The 17810-nt window shown below is 35.1% G+C and overlaps 2 protein-coding genes across 2 annotated transcripts; both read right to left on the bottom strand.

Moving 5' to 3' along the window:
* Positions 1-219: 219 nt before the first annotated feature.
* On the bottom strand, positions 220-1717 carry LOC110824376 (protein RETICULATA-RELATED 3, chloroplastic). Its single transcript, XM_022054970.2, has one exon. It carries the CDS (start codon positions 1383-1385, stop codon positions 351-353), a length of 1035 nt encoding a protein of 344 aa, XP_021910662.1. The 5' UTR covers positions 1386-1717; the 3' UTR covers positions 220-350.
* Positions 1718-3669: 1952 nt separating this feature from the next.
* LOC110824367 (RNA-binding KH domain-containing protein) lies at positions 3670-8751 on the bottom strand. The gene is made up of 7 exons (XM_022054963.2): positions 8533-8751; positions 8262-8350; positions 7187-7338; positions 4765-4881; positions 4539-4655; positions 4188-4331; positions 3670-3906 (listed from the first exon to the last, which is right to left on the bottom strand). Exons 1-7 carry the CDS (start codon positions 8610-8612, stop codon positions 3760-3762), a joined length of 846 nt encoding a protein of 281 aa, XP_021910655.1. The 5' UTR covers positions 8613-8751; the 3' UTR covers positions 3670-3759.
* Positions 8752-17810: the final 9059 nt, after the last annotated feature.

Below are 17810 nucleotides of genomic sequence, written 5' to 3'. Positions count from 1 at the left end.
TTATTTTCCAACTCATTAGATATTTTCTGGGTTTCTCAGTTTCTTCCTCTCTTCCTTTCTCTTTTATGTGTCTCTCTACTAAAGAAGAAGATGATGAACAAGGTCTTTTAACCAAAGCAAGTGGCACTAGGCACATCATTACTTGAAGCAGCTCCGATGGAAGATAGATTAGAAGAAGATAACTAACAAACCCACCTGAAATCACTTGCCAAACATTCATAATGGAAAGACATTTCTATTTCCACAACAAAGACAGCCGATAATCAAAGCACATCTTCCAAATTATTACATTCATCAGACAATATCCAACCAATATGAACAACACAACAACATACGAAAACGAAAATGCACTAGTTGCTCTCCAAATCCTCTCCCTCATCCACCAACTTCTCCTTCTCCATTTTACCCGACTTGTCCTCTTCCACGCTCTGCGATCCTGTCATCCTCGCCAACAACACAAAAGAAACCCCGCCAAGGACATTGTTCAAACATCTCAGAACCACCACAGATGTCTTGAATGCCATCTGAGGCAACCCATTAGCCAACATGAACTCGATTCCATTCAAGGTTTGGTACCTGAAATTGCTGCTGACACCCATGTGAATGGCCCACGTCGCAGCATTCAACAGAGTGGGAGGCGGCTTGTTTGGGGTTTCGAAATTCGGGTCCATCTTCTTCCTCATTTTGATCAAGCCATTGGAAAGCGCAGTCCCTACTAGTCCAGCTGCGAATCCAACACCTGCAAAGACGGTTCCTTTGTACACAAAAGTGCCCAGCCGGTTGAGAATGGTGTAAGAACCTGGTTCGAACATGTGACTGGTGGGGCAATTGGCGAAGATGGCAGGCAAGCTTGGAGAAGTTGCAGACATGGTGGGTGCCAACAGGTACATGAGAGTGAAGTTCAATATCGAACCAACAACGAGAGTGGAGAATACAAAATCAAGCTCATTAAGACCGAAATTAGGACGAGAAGCCATATCGCCGAGCACGCAAGCACTAACACCCACCAATTCCTCCATGAGAACTTTGAATGGGAATTGGGGATCCGCTGCAACCCTAGATCTCCATCCGTTGAGGAAAAGAGCCAACGGCCCCCAAGACGACGACGACGAAGAATCATCATCATCAGAGTGACCATCCCCTTTGTGGCCTCCATCGTTTCCTTCGTTGCCACCGTTTCCGCGACCGCGAACTCCATTATTCCCATCTCCCCCGATACAGGAAAGTTGAACCCTTGGAGAAACGAGATTGGAATTGAGACGGCTGAGAGAGCGATTTTGAGGAAATGAAATCGAAATCGCTGGATTGGGAAAATGGCGATTTTCGCAGGGATCAGGGAACCTTCTGGTTGTAAGTTGGTAACGGAGCCGAATCATAGTCGTCATTTTTGTTCTGTAAAAAGTTATATGCAAGTATGTATAATCTTCTGTGAGAAGAGCCAAGGAGAAGAATGTGATTATGGTTGAAACGAGCGATCGAAAGGCTTGGTAATTGTGGAAGAAGATCTATCGTCTGCTGAGTTTTCTAGGGAGACGGAAATTAAAAATGTAGGACACTGTATCCTGCGCACTCTTCACTCTCCGCATGGATCGTCGTAGGTTTATTTTATAGAGACGCACAGTTGCACAAGCTGACACGACGGTAAAATGTCTGAAGAAAAGCCCTAATTTAACGCCATAACAGGCTTCCTTGAGAACGGTAAAAGGCCTATATTTTAAAGTGAGGACAGGGTAGCTTCCGACCTTAGCTCGGCAGAGCGGACTGTAGTGGTAACTGTTATGTAAGAAATTCTTAGGTCGCTGGTTCGAATCCGGCAGGTCGGAATTTTATTTTTCTTATTGATTTTAAAAATATTTAATTAATTATATACATGCCACAATTGAAAATGCTATCAGTAAATCAATTTTCAATATTTTCATTTCCAGTTATATTTATTAAAAAAATAACAAGAAAGAAAAATTATAGTATTATATTAAAGTTATCAATTAAAAGCATAATTATACTTACATTAATAATTTATATAATTAATTAAAAATTTATTTATTTTTATATTTTAAAACTTGAGTTAATAACAATATCTAAAGTTTTATCTCTATACAATATATATAATAAAAATTAATATCAATACATTATTTTTATCTCTCATTTCAAAGAATGAGAAATGTCAAGTGGTATTTGCGCGCTTAGACTTCACTTTTAACTAGTGGAATTTATTTTTTATCAAAAAAAAATTTTGCAATTTATTTATAATTTTTATTTTATTTTATTTAAGGTAAAAAATTTATATAGAATGATAAATTTTGGTATCCTAAAAATTAGTAGAATGTAAAAAATATATTTTAAATTTTATTAGAATTTTTTTTTTTTTTTTCCAACAGTTTTCCATGACTTTTATTTTCTTTTGTTCTAAAATAGATGAAAAGAAGATAATAAATTAACTAAATGGACAAATTGCTCTTGATACGTAATAACCCACATGTCAAAAGGCACCGATACATCTTTCCCAATTTTCCCAAGTTGTCTCCTCTGTACTATATATGTGTGTGTGTGTGTGTGTGCGCATTTGAAAAAGCTGTCCATCTTTACTATCAATGCATTTCATACCTAACAAAATCTTTTGAATAAGTTTTGCTACTCCCATTAGGACTTCAACAGACCAAAAAAATGATCAAATCTCTCCATCATGTACTCATTTTTTCCTCCCCAAACTTGATTGTAGACATACACCTCTATATTAAAATCAACTTCATCTACATACTCATTTGTCAAGGTAAAAATTCAAAAAATATTTTATTCAAACTCATACAATTAAAATACTATTGTTATTCAAATTTTTATTTGATTTGAAATTTGACCAAATTTAAAATTTTAGCAACAAGTTTTGTTCTATTTAACCAACAATCCCTTGAGTCATGGCAATACCATTCTCTCTACCAAATAACTTCATCATCAACTGGGAAACTTCTTGGCGCCTCATCGACACCATGCGTTAAAAACACTTCCACAATAATTTGTCAACATTTCATACTAATTTCGATCATATTTTTACCAACCAGAAATTGAGACCTCCAATGCCCCATTGTAGTACCCGGAACAGCCTTGATCAAACTCAAGATATGTAGTCTTTACTAACAATTATAACCTGTGACTAATTAAGGTACACATGAATACTCAATGCGTTATCCAAACTTCTGTGGCCGATATCTCCTACAGGAGAATATGAGTTTGTGATAGTCGACGAGAAAGAATTTAGATCCTGCTATCACAATACATATGTTCTACAGAAGAAGACTACTAAGAAAAGTTCATACACCTACAAAACTCCAACTTAATTCACAAGCCTACCGCTTGTACTCCTTGATATTATATTTCACACTTCTTAAACCTACTTAACACATGAATAAATCCAATGAATATATATTTATATGGAACTTACAACAAAAACTGACCTCATCAACCTAAACTCAACACCCACCCATATAATTCTTCATTTTTTTTTCTCTTTTTTCTTTTTTGAGGAGAGAGGAGGTGTTCTATTTTGCAATTCTGTTTTTCTTTTTGTTGAGGAAGAAAAAGAAAATAAAATAAAAACCAACCAGAAAGCTCACCAGCAAGAACTGTTAGCCTAGTCTTGTAGCTGTGCTGAATTCAGATGTATATGAAGGTATGTTTTGGCAGTCTGCATGAACTTCCCGAGGGCAGTTGAAACACATCAAATAATGAAAACAAGATGTATTTTGTATTCCTCTACATGAGTTCTCAGCGTCCTGTTTTTGCGCGCTTCATTCCACTTGAATTGAAAGGAGAGACGCTACCACTTGGGCCCGGACTATCTTCTCTGAAGTTTGAATTCAGCATCGCCAATTCACGCAATTGTTGTCTCTTGATGAAATCCTGTGATTCATCCTGCATTTTGAACAGATGTCTCAAATGATCTCAACAGAGGAAAAACTATCAAAAGAAAAATATCATGCTTCCCTCATGTGTGCATGTAGGCGTATATGTCGGCATCCCAACACATATGCCTAATTTACAGTCTCTTTCATAGAAAACATATTGTCTACTTTCTTAAAACAAGTAGTTTTGTTGTAAAAAGAGCAAGTCTGAAGAGAAAGAACAAAATAAAAACTTCTTTTTCTATAGTAATAATAGAATGGCAAATAATTAAGACACGTTCTGATACATACCACAGGTTTGAGCAATTCTTCAATAATCTCTTGTGCTTGTCTTAGCCTTATGTCAACAATATTAGCAGGAAGATCAGCCTCAATTAAGATGTGGAGTGGATCGTTCAGATGCTCATAGCCTGGTCTTCCCCTTAGCTTCTCTTCCTATATATTAGAACAATAAAAAGTATTTTTTTAGAAAAATATATGAAAAGCATCAAAAGATGTGGAATGAATCTAAGATATTGCAATGGAGAGGTGGGTAAAGGAAGTAGGACCATAATCACTGAAAAGGGAAAACAGAATTTCCGGTAGGATTGGCAATTAAAAGTTCTATATAAAAGAAAATGAGAAGGCATGGCTGTTACAGACCTTGTCTGGATCCTTAATTGATCCTTTCCCTCTGATGTATACACGGCAGCCAGTAGTAGCTTCCACACGTTTCAGTGAATTACCTCTAGGGCCCAGAAGTCTTCCAACAAAATTGAACTGACCAAAAGAAAAGGTAGATGGTTCATGCTAGCATATTTAATCGAAACTTCTGATTATGTTGAAGTTAGTTTGCAGTAAACAGTTACCAATTTTGTATAGATCTTACATTCGGATAAGTATCAACAGGAATTTCCAAACGCAAAATCCTCTTAACAGTGTAGGAACTAGGGCTTGCTGGTGCACCTTGCCAATCCATTGTCACTCCAGGAGGTCCACTCAATCTCTGTTGAACAAGGTTCTAGTCATTTCAGTATAACAAAGAAAGGAAGTGCAAAGGACTGGTTTTCGTGATTACAATATCATAAATAGAGGTGTTTTACTCGAGGTAATCCAGAGTTCAGACTACGTCGCCCACTTCTCATGTCAATATTCAATTCTCTATGAAGGGGGTATTTAATCTATTCTTCTCACATAATCATACTTAAAAGAGGTCAAGACTCTGTCGTTTAATTAACAAGTCAGGAACCATTATTGGGATGGTATAAGGAAAATAAATAATAGAAGAAAACAGCTCTTTCACAGACTAGATAGGATCCAAACATAATTCCAACTACTTGAAGGACTATAAGAACCTGAACATTCCAAGCAACTGGAGCAATAAGCCAAATAAGAAAAAGAAAACAGAAATAATGTTACTAATCATAAATTTTAGGATGAAAAGAATAATATATTAACAGAAGATTGAATGTCACTGCAGGCACATTGGATCTAGAACTCTCTAAGGAGCATATCCCCAAAAGCAAAACAGTCATTCCTTTGAAAGAGAGAATAATAACTTAAGGCCTTTTAATTTTTTTCTTCCTTGGTGAGAGGACCATTTTTTACCTTTCTTCAACTTTTACTCATGGAATAAGTTCTCTACACCAACCATTTTATCTTTGGACAAACTCTAGCCGCATTCTCAACTTATTGCTTCCACAGGAGAATTAAAAGAAAATGAACAAGTCTACCCTAAAATGAAGAAGGTAGTTGAGATTACACAAATGTCATATTTTTATCATCAAACCCTATGATGTTCTGGCTGTATGCATCTTCAGGTGTACCTGAACCAATATGTTACAAGGTTTGGCCCAGTCATGTCAGAGCTTATTGGCCGAGGAAATGATAGATTAGCAGTAGCATTGCTTGACGAAATTGCAAACAGTCTCCAGTATTTTTCCATTACTTCTAATCAATGAATACAGTAATTTGGTCCCCAAAAAAGTATAAGATCCGCCTTCTAGAGGAACAAGTTTCATACAAAATGTTCTAGTATTCTACAGTGGTGACAATGGACCTTTTTTTGCATCCACAATGAAATTTAAACTCAAAATCAAATGTTTTGCTCGGTCCTAAGATGAAAATATTTAATCTCGACAATGCATTTGTTAGAGGAACTGTTTCATTTTAGGTTATCAGTGCCATGCAAGTATAAAATAACTAAGCAATCAATAGTAGAAAATCAAAGAACACAAAATATAGCTAGTTCAGTCAGGACGACCAACTTGATAGAGTGATGAAACCCAAATTCACTATGAAGAAAACTAGACACTGAACACGAACTCCTGTATTCAATTATATATATGCAAATACGCACATACGTTGGCCATAGAAAAAAAAAATATTCGTAGTGCTTATAGTTCAAGTCTATTTTATGCCCATTTAATTCTCTAGATTTTAATTAATGATATGTGCAATTTATTCATAGTTTACATATGCAATACATAACTGAACCAGATTTTCTCATTTCTTCAATTCTACTAAAAGATTTGTATTCTCAGTTGTCAATAAAACAAAAGAACCTGTCTTAATTGCATATAGAATAAACTTACAATAAGAATGCTATTTTCTATCAAATCTTTTATCATATTAATATTGCATTTTCACACCAATTTCTTAGAACTTAAAATTTTGACAAAATTCAACCATATGATAGTTCATAAAATGGTTGATCTGCTGTGTGAAAAGGTCTTTTTTCTAATAATTAGTCTTGATAATAACATACAAGTAACCTATGAACAAGTAACAGGAATTGGAAATAAAAAGAAATTTGCTATAATTTCAAATTTGAAATAGGAATGGCCTCAATAAAGTCTATTAAGTAATTTCTCAATGTTGTAGGAGAAACATTAAAAAGCCATTGAAATGACAGACAGTTCAATAATATTGGAAAAGAATAGAAAAAATAAAGAAGAATAAAACAGATAAACTATGATGATACTTTCTTCTTCTATAAAACAATATAGAAGAAGACCAAACTGTTTAAGAGACAACAAGATATTGCAGGCTAGTCGGTATAACAAAGTGAACGCTTCAAGCAGCTCAGCACTTCATTTGTCCAGGGTCTTGAAGTATAAGTTGGAAGTTAAAACAAGCAAACTTGGATTTTAGTTTGAAGAACTGATAGGGCACAGGAAATAAAAAGTTTTTACTTTAAGGCTTCATGCTAAGAATGGTCATGAAGATGGATAAAGGTGGGTGAGTACGAAGATAAACTGAAAGTGTTGATGCAGAATTGATGCTACTTTGTAAAGGGAAGAAAAAAGTACCTCTTGTTGAAGGCTGTTCCATCCGCCTAATCCAGCCCCTGGAACATTTGATATGAGGTTCGAAGAAGCCATGGGACTGGGACTTCTGTGCCTCAGTCTGTCAAGATCAACGAATCCTTGGTTGGACATCATTCCAGAAACCCGAAATATCTCTGCAAAAGAGGAGATTGCCATATGATTATATATGCATCATCAGTAGAGACAACCGCACCCATATACAATGACAAAAGCAAAAGGGTATAGAAAAAACAAACACATAAACACAATTGTGTTTTATACAGGCAATTTCTTGTTCAAAGTCATCAACAGAAGTCAGATCATTATAAAATCCATAAAGAAGGTTCATTAATATGAAAGGTTACATCCAACATACATACATGAGTATATATGTATATATATATCAACTAATTCTGCTGTTCCATATTCTGCATAAGCTTCCCAGCAGCTGCTAAGTTTTGTGACTTGGAAAGTTTATGAACCCCAATCAAGAAATTGTTAACATAAATAAAGTACCAACTCTATCCCCCTCACTATCAACTGTCCATTTTCTATTCTACAAGTGAACATCCAGCAATGCGTGAAATGAGACAGACCCCTCTTGCACAAGTAAGTGAAGGAAGCTAATCAAGCCCCATTAAGTGCTTGACATTATAGAGCTTTACATAAGCTTGGCCGCAATTTATTATCCACATTACTAAGGTATACACAAGCTCTCTTGGGACCCCGGCTTACTAAAAGCTAGAGCACGATCCTTTCACCCCGGAAGTTTAAACTCTTGAAAATGATAATATCAGGTGAAATCAGAAACTAAGCGTATCACCATATGATGGAACTATGGCTATAAGTATAAGCAATTCCACAATAAAAGATGGTACAAGGCGAGGTAAATATATCTGAGAGAAGAATTGGCAAAAACAAACTACAGTTTCAAGCAAAAAAAGCACAATTAGATGGATCTATACCCAGAAAAACACACATTTCCATGGTGGGTAATAGAGAAAAGGAAAGTAAAAGAGATAAGAAGAAGATAAACCCAGAAAAACCTAGATCCAAAAGTGAAACATTAAGGAGCAACCTTGATTCAAAAGTCGGCTACATATCGGAAGCACCTGCATGAAAGGTCCTAGCTTTTGATGCTCAGCTAACAGCTCTGACAAGTATTGACTGCAGATGAAAAAGAAAAACACACTAGCAGATCAAAAAGACCAGAATTACGCAAAGTAGCAAGCATACAAATCAAAAGCACAGAGCGAGTCAAGTGTATCATCTTCATTATCTTTTTCAATTTTGATGGGTTAAGGTGGGCATAATCATCATCATCACTTTAGTTGTGGGTTGGTGAGTACCTGTCAACATCAGGAGTGCTTCTAATCTGCGGGGAAGCAGCTCGAGCAGGGGAGAAGTTGGGATTATACAAACCTGACATGGCTCCCCTCCGCTTTGCTACCCTGAGGATTTCTTGAACAACTAAACAATGGGCTGGTAACTGGTTAAGAGTTTGAGACTTGAACTAAAAAAGGGGACCCTGTTGTAGTTGTTGCAGAAGAAAAAAAGGAGAAAGACAACACCATCAATAACGGGGGGTTTTGTAATAAGAGATTTAAAAAATAACAATAATAATAAACGAATCGACAGCACTCTCTGAAATTTGCAGAAAAGGAAGCTTAATTATTTTATTTTTTTCTTTTTAGTAATATCTTCTTTTTTTTATTTCTCATCTCCCCCCTTCTCCCCATTATTGATAAATAAAAATAAATAGAAAGAAAGATGAAATTAATAAATAAAGAAAAGGAAGGTTTTGGGACTGAAGTGGAAAATAATGGAGCTTTTTAAGAAACAAAATTCAAGGTGGTAAAGATGGCAGGAAAATTTTCACAGTGTCCGAGGATAAGGGAAATAAGGGGAAGTTTTAGTATGTGTATGAATGTAATTAGAGAGTGTTGCAGATTGTGACACGTGTAGAGCATGCAGAGAATCTGATATGTTTGTTTCGAGTGGGGACAATGTGTGGGTCCCACTGCGGGGGGCCAATGGCAAATGATAATGATGTTTGCCAACGCAAGCTTAGCTGGACTATGAGGCGCTGCCCACCACTTTTGTGCATGCAACTACGTCGTTTGGCTCACTGCAGTAATTTCCCCGACAATGACTCATATTTACCTTTTTGCCTTCCCAGTCCAAGTATTGTAATTTTAGGAAAATTTTTAATTCAATTTTATATTTTAATTTCAATAAAAATTTAATTTGATATTTTTAATTTTAATGTAGTTTTTTATTCAATATCTAATAGAAATTTTTGTAATAAATTTTATTTTAATATAAGTTTAATTTGTTGGATTTAAATAAATTTATAAAACACAAAATTATCTTTCATGTCAATTTAATGAGAACAAAAAAATAAATAAATTAACAAAAACATACATTGATCTATTGTGAAATTGATTATTCTTTATGGTTAATGATATGATCTCAGACACTCAAGTAAAAGACAAGTCGTCTCAAAAAGTTCGTAATGAGATAGGACCGATAGGAAGTCGATCTAATTATCCCCAGGATCGATTACGAAAAGCTGGACCAAGCAATTTTAGAGCAAGTTCAATTTTTTAGTTCGAGAATGGATAAACAACGAGCTCATTGTCGAAGCCTAAGAGAAAGCTCATAAGAAGTAGTTTGGTCCAGAAAGTCAGGGCATGACACGTGCCACGCACGTAACATGTTTCCAGCACGTGTACACACCATCACACGTGTGAGAGAGAATGCACGCAGCAACGCGCATGTGCGCAGGTGGCTAGTTGCACGCCCAATGCCCTGTGTGAATGACTCAAGCCCACCCAACCAACCTACGCGGTCCGTATAGCCTGTCTGCTCAACTCGTAGCCCAACTCGCGCACCTAGCAGCTCACCCATGCAGTTGGACTTTCCTAAGTATACAAGGTTTTCTAAGTTTCTACAATCATACCATGTGACTAATATGCCGAATTAGATGAAGATTTCTATTCAAAATTGAAGTTTAAAGAAGATAAAGATCCTTGAATATTTGAATAGGAAAAAAATATTATTTTAATATTTATCCGAATTATTTTATGTATTTAAATTAAGTTTAGGATAAGATTCTATTATTTTATTATTTAAATAATTATTTTCTACTTAAATTAAATCATATAGTTTGGATAGGAATCCCAAATCCTATTCCAAGTAAAAATATAAATAAAACTATATATAAAGACTTAAGTTCAAGCTTTATAAACATAATTCAGTTTATCAATAATATCGAAGCTTTGAGCTTTTCTTTAGAATTAGCTTTGTGCTAATTTTACTTCTTTAAGTTCTTTAAAGTTAGGAATCTTTCTGAAATTTTATTGAGTCGATAAGTTGGAATTAACTTATCGGGTAAATCTGTAGCATCTTTCTTTTTTTCATTTTTATTTCCTAATTCTTATTTTTACATATTATATCCTTGGTTGTTGATTCAATTTGAGGGAGGGATTAATTAAATATTTAAGTTTCTGTATTACATGCGTTGGGTTGAGGTTCTAGGAGTTAAAATGATCATTCACATACCGTCCTGCATCAGGTGGTATCAGAGCTCAGATTCCTAGTGAACCTATTTATCTTTAATTGTTTTAGCATTATTATGAATTAATTAATATTCAAATTTATTTTGATTGTTAATTCGTATTGCATCCCACTTGAATTCATAACTATCTATCTAATTCAAGTGTTTTTGTTTCTATCATAGTAAAAAAATATATAAAATCAGAAATCTAAAAATATCTCAATTGCACCTAGAAGGCAATCGGCACACTTTTTGCATTTTGCATCCAAAGAAAAAATTAGTCGTCTAATAAATATGACAATCACCTTTGAAATTTTAAGGAAAGACTGTATAATTCATCAGGTATGAGTGCCTCTGCCTTTGCATAAAGCAAAAGGAAGATTAACTCACTTGTTGTGAGCAAAAACCTTTATGCTTCACATTTAATTTTATATTTTGCATCCCAGAATTTTGGCTTAACGTTGCACGAAGAAACTTGATCACCCGTAAACTGTAGCCAACATTAGATAGTATAATCAGGATACACCTTCCGATTATATCCATCGGGATTGATTAGATCCCTACACTATAAGCCTATCGTGTCTTCTTTATTATCTACATTTCTATCATTTTATTATGTTTTTATTCCATCACATATCTAAGTGACTAATCATTTCTACTTGCTTAGTATATAAATAAAAGTGCACCATTTCTTTTTATGTGTGCTTGTTTATGAGCTTCTGTATAAATCATATTCTTTTAGGATTCTTTGTTGTGTTAAAGACATTGTAGATCCTGATCTAAAATGAATCTGATTCCGAATGCTCAACTCGACAGAAGAAGCTATAGTTTGAGAGATTGTGAGGTAAACAGAAGTAAAGGTGAGGGAGAGTTTATTTGCTTTCACTAACCTTTTCTGTAAGTACTTCATTATGTCTCAAAAAATTAATACCCTTGTTCTCCGAAGAGTTCTTAACTTGCAAGTTAAAAGCGAGGACCATGAACAACGAGAGATCATATTTCACACCTACTGTCTAGTCAATGACAAGGTGTGTAATATGATCATCGATGGAGGAAGTTATTTTAATGTGGCCAGCACCCTGTTTACAGAGTGGTTGGGATTGGCGTGCGCAAACTATCATAACCCCTACTGGTTACAGTGGCTAAATGAATATAGTGAAGTGAAAGTAACCAAACAAGTTATGATACTCTTCTTTATCGATAAGTATAAGGATGAAGTATGTTGTGATGTTGTGCCTATGCATTTCAGCCACGTAATTCTTAACAGACCTTAACAGTTTAATAGGCAAGTACAACACCACGGTCACACCAACCACTATTCATTGCAGAAGGACAGCCTTACCCATGTCTTCACACCTCTGTCACCACGAGAAGTACATGAGAACGAACTAAAGGTCAAAGGGGCTTATGAGGAATATTCAGAGAAGAAGAAAAAACAAGAGAAATAAGGCTTAAAAGAAAAATAAATGAGGCTCCAATGAGAAAAAGTGAGAGAGTGAAAAGAAAAGAGAATGTGAGGGAAAGGGAGGTGAGACGAGCTATGTGTGTGAAGAAAAGTTTATTCGTACTACAGTGCAAAGAGGCTTATTTGAATTTATCTGACCAGGACCAATCTTTGTCTAGTGGTGTTTTCTCTCTTACAGGAATTCGAGGATGCTTTTCCAGATGAAATGTAACACTTCGACTTCTCTTATGAGAATTGACACTATCGCACATGTAAGAACCACTAATGTGCAACAGTATAATAGAGCATTATATTACACATCCCTTATATATGTACATCATAATCAAGTACCAATACATGAGGCAAGGCACATAAGCTTCTATTACTAGAATTTAGTAGGTGTATTAACAAAATTAAACTAGTCTAACTTTCAAATCTCTACAATTATTCAAACTTAGCTCACTAATTCTTCCCTATTAGGCTTATACTTCTTGATAGTCTATCCTAATATGAAAAATTGAAATAGTAATTTAAGTGAACACCTTATTGCTCAGTAAGGATATAAAAATAAAAAATCATAATGGCTCAATAAAGCATTATAGAAAACAGTAAAACTACCAACGGAATGTAATTTTAGTAATATTCACTTTTAATTTAGAAACTCTTTCATTTCATTTCCATACACATTAAACAAAACATTTCATTCTCAATAAAAATAGTCATCCAAACACATTCATATTTCAAAAATAATACATTTCAATAAAATCAAATCACTCGTCCTTTACCATCCTACCTTGAAATTAGAATTTCACCTACTTTTACACTCCATCACATAACATTATTGACCTGTATCATTGAGGGCTCACGAGGATCCCCACTACATGTGGATACAAAACAATAGTTGGTCGTCCTAATACCCCAACCCGTATAAGCTCCACCATCATCGATTGTCCTCATACATTTACCCATATGAACGTCATACAAATTGGTTGTCCCCAAACCCCAATCTATATGGGTGCCACAATTATCAGTCATCCTTATACCCTAATCCATACCACCACTGATAACCGAAACGATGATGGGTTAATACCATATCCACAGTAGGGTTCACCTATTGGTCCAGCTAAGTTGATTTACTTGTCCTTTAAAGGACCCATTCAACTTTACTCTTAATTTTTTGTTCACAACCACTATCAAATCATATCATAATCATATTTGGATAATTTGATTCTCATTTACAGATACCATCATAACCTATCGAATTTCGTATTCATATATACTACATACATAAAATCAGTCTCTTTTTTTTATCAATTTGAGATTCAGATTTTATTTAACTTTTAATTTTCATCGCATGATACCTTTTAACCGATATTTTTTAGGGTTCATAGGGATCCCCTTTATATGTGGGTACTAAACAACAGTTGGTTGTCCTTGTACCCTAACCCGTTTGAGTGCCATAATCAGTTAGTTGTCACCATACCCCAACCTATATGTGTGCTACTTTCTCTGTATCTACAACAAGGTTCGCTCGCATAACCAAAACACAATCACCACATAATCAAATCACAATTGTCTAAACATTGTATATGCAAAATTAATTCCACTTATTCAAATTATTCGTTTAGTTCCTTTAAGTCCCCTTTTTTTAACACTATGTTTATTATGCATTATTGTGTTTATTATTTCGATGCCAACATTTCCCAAATGTCAGTAAATTCATAAGCTTAAAATTACAACATTTTTATATTCCCAATCCAAACCACATAGTTATGCATTGTGTATTTTCCAAACCTATCATCACATATTCTTGTCCATCCTTATTCCTTATTTAACATACATACGTGCACACATAGCCATGTCATTCATCATTGGCAACTCTAGTCTTTGACAATATACACCAATATCAACACCCAACACCATACACCTAATGGGCACACTTACGCACGTATACACAACATCCATAAAGATTATTATACATAAACGCACACACTAGGAAAAATCATCATATACATCAATATGTTACAATAGCATAGCCCAAAACGAATATCATGAACAAAATCACAAAACGGAGAAATACGCATGAGCAGAATTACATAATATAATCAAATGGATCCGCCGACACTTATTATTATTAGAACAACTAACATATTATATATTTTTATTTAAACTTCGGTAAATGATTACGGGAATGGGTTCGGAAGTCCTTACTCAACTATGCTATTAAAACATAATCTACACATATAGACCATACACACATACATTATAACATTGAACTACATATACACCATATGTATTCATAAACTTGTATATAATTTTATGCATAGAAAAGTCACAGACACATACATACACCAATACACAAAAACATATATACATATTTATAATACACGTATAATATATGTATGTCTCCATCGACACTAAAAGTGGAATTACTTTAAAACAGTTTATAATTTTTTTTTTATTTTAGCATTAAGCCTCGACTAAATTATTATAGACAAGGGTTAAAGTATCCTTACTCAAACTTTAATAAGAAAATGTGTGGGATCCTCATTGGATTTGGTTTATGGTCTTCTCTAAATGCGGCTACTTTTTTATTAGTTTTCTCATTTATAAAGGACATGTGTATTAGACGGCGAGTAATTTTAGAAACGAACACAAGAGGAAGGTAGGAGCTAATTTTACCTTGGATATGCAGTCTTAGTTGCCGAAGACATTTCATGCCACTACGCGCGTTGCCACCCACGGGTAACCAAAATCACCATGCATCGTCACACATCATTATCGAACCACCACGCGTTGTCGTTGCAATCGCTGTTTGCTGCTGCAACTTGGCCAGAAATCCCCACAGAACGAGTCGTGAACTCAATATGGCATAGTTCTAGTCAAATTGCACCGAAAGATGCTCGAAATCTGCGAAATCATGACTAACTACTGCAGGTTTTCTTCTTCTCCAATCGTGTGTCACGTTTCTTTCTCTTATAGATTCGTGCAATCGCTAATTCGGTTCTTGCTTTTGGGTCGCAATTGGACTGATTGCCCACGCCACTACCAATCGGTCTCCTCTTTCTTCTTTACTGATCGAATTCTATTCTCTTTCCCTCTCTCTCTCTCACACACTCTCTTTCTTTCTCATAGGCGATAATGGGTAGAGTCTTGCACACCCTTTATTCCTCAAGATAACCCTGTGCAGGCTTTTTCTTCTTTTACCGGAGGCGTATACGCTTTCGATTCTCCCCTTTTTCCTTTTTTTTGTTTCTCTTTTCATCAAAGCAGCATTATTTTGGGGTTTCCTAAAACGACATCATTTTGGCCCTTTCTTACTTTTGATGCCCAACTTCAAAACGATGTTGTTTTGAAGCTGATGGGTTGGGTCTTATTTCTTTAAGCTTGGGTGTTATAGGAGATGTTAGATGACCTTCTAGCCGTAAAAGGAGGGGGTTGCTCAGTTCTCAATGCAAGGTCTAGATCCATGTTGTGACATCCCAAACACCAATGAGTAGAAGGGAACTAGATAACAGAAACATATGCGAGCGCTAATGGTCACTTTACACTTAAGGCCAATGATTGGCTACCAAAATGTAAATATACAAAATAAAGTCATCTAAATTTCTACAAAAAAGTTATCAGAGTATAAACATTACAAAGCACTCATAACTACCCTAAAGATCTGAGAAGGGATCCAACAAGCTTCAAAGGGCAACACGTCGAGCGCGTCATCACTTTCATCGTCTATGGGCACGGATTGAGGATGAGTTCCATGTAAACTCAGTAAAGGAAACAATATTTAAACTATGTTGCTAAGGTTAGAAAAGTAATTAGCCTTTGAAGAAAAAACGTAAGTTTCACAATAAAATTGACTTATTCATAAGCTTCCACGAACAAACACATTTTAAATATTTAGAGAAAATCATCATTTGATTATGAAAATAGATAACCATAACAACACATTAAACAAATAGATAACATAAAATAGGTAATCTAATAGAATTTATTCAAACTAAGGTTCATAGTAAAAACACCATCATTATTTATCCTCAACCATATCAATATCTGTGTTTTTATTAAGTCTTCTACTAACTTTCGCGGGAAGTTATTTCAACATATATCTATTGAGAGCATAGGGGATCCCCAACTACTATTGTAAATGACCAAATCATTTTATTTTCTCTCCATTAGGACCAGTTCATTTCTCATTTTGGAACACTTCTATAACTTTCTAGGGTCAATTCTTTAACTTTCTTGGGTATAATCTATAACCACGATCGTTCTTCGCCACTATAGTCCTACATATCATTTTGCTAGTCCATTTTCATCAGAGAGAAATGTCTATCATTCACAAAGAGTACATTTATTTAGAGAAAAAAAAACATAAATCCCTCAGAGATAATATTCAAACAAATTTTCATTCTTTTCTCTTTCATATTTAGTATTCCTTTATGTCCGTCACATTTTCTGAACCATCACATATCCTCAGCAACAACACATCCAATACCTGATGGGGGTTCGTCATCACATTTGGCTAAAAGCCCATTACATTTGGATATAACCTTTGGGATGTTCTTCAAAGCTGGAGCTTCCTTAGAACACCCATCTTTGTCTTTACCCAAGGTAGGACAAAGGATCGATCCCACTTATATACAAATCGTCATTGTATCATTTTTATCAAAAGTAATAATTTCATAGATCTAAATAGATCACCACACAAGCATAAATCAAAATAAAACACCAAAATAAATGGAAAAGTCCACTTCATCAATTCTTTAATTTGCCAAATCAATTAACTAGAAAGAGCACTTAAAAACATAGATAAAAATACTAAAGAATTCCTTACGTAACCGTAACGTCTAGATTTGTTGCTTGGGTGAAAAAGAAAAGGGTCGCGTGAGGTTCCTACTTATTTTTGCTTCTTTCTCTCTCTAAATATCTTTTATCTTTCTCTCTCTAATTTACTAAAGTTGAAGAAATGAAATGGTGACGAATGAAGAGGAGAGAGAAGCTTTTTAAAGAGAGATGAAGGTCGGATTCATGCCACTTGGTGGAAATTGAAGAAGCCAAGTGGGGCATGGTTGGTGGTTGTGGGCCGCACACGATAAGGAAGGTTGTCCGACATGATCGAAGTAGCTGGCAGCATGCTTGCTGCCAGCGGCCAGCATTGGCGCGCCATACCATGCATTGTACGAGCATAATGGGTGGCGTGTGTGCACAGTGCACAGCGCACACACTACCGTGCCTACGCAGACTAACTGCGCATAAGGCCACGGTCACGCATGTGTAGTTTCCAGACTGCAGATATTTTTCTCTCCTTTCACTGCATTGATTTTTTTATTCCTTATGTTCTCCATGAAAATGTTATAAACAATTTTTTTAGAAAATAGAAAAATAAATAAAATTATGTAAATTAATGTAATTGAAAATACTGATGGTTTTAGATACTAACATAATTTAAATGGCCAATGGGACCCAAAATAACAGAGTTTATCATCTTGATTTATCATAAAAGTTTGGGGTGTTACATTCTTCCACCTTATAAAAGTTTAGTCCTCCAAATTTGAGTAAGTTCCTAAAATAATTTAGGAAATCTTTTCCATATTTCCTCTTCCATTTCCCAAGTCACCTCCTCTAAA

This window comes from Carica papaya, chromosome 6, assembly GCF_054855325.1.
Source record: "Carica papaya isolate Zhongbai chromosome 6, ASM5485532v1, whole genome shotgun sequence".
NCBI lineage: Eukaryota > Viridiplantae > Streptophyta > Magnoliopsida > Brassicales > Caricaceae > Carica > Carica papaya.
This window is presented reverse-complemented; position numbering and strand designations above follow the sequence as displayed.

Bases quoted from the DNA above. Each gene is read 5' to 3' on its own strand.
- LOC110824376 (XM_022054970.2), bottom strand. From the start codon at position 1,385: ATGACGACTATGATTCGGCTCCGTTACCAACTTACAACCAGAAGGTTC.
- LOC110824367 (XM_022054963.2), bottom strand. From the start codon at position 8,612: ATGTCAGGTTTGTATAATCCCAACTTCTCCCCTGCTCGAGCTGCTTCC. The intron at 4,656-4,764 runs GTAAGATCTATA...TCTTTTGGTCAG, and splicing joins CTGTTGATACTTATCCGAAT to TTCAATTTTGTTGGAAGACT. The intron at 4,332-4,538 runs GTCTGTAACAGC...TCTAATATATAG, and splicing joins CAATTAAGGATCCAGACAAG to GAAGAGAAGCTAAGGGGAAG.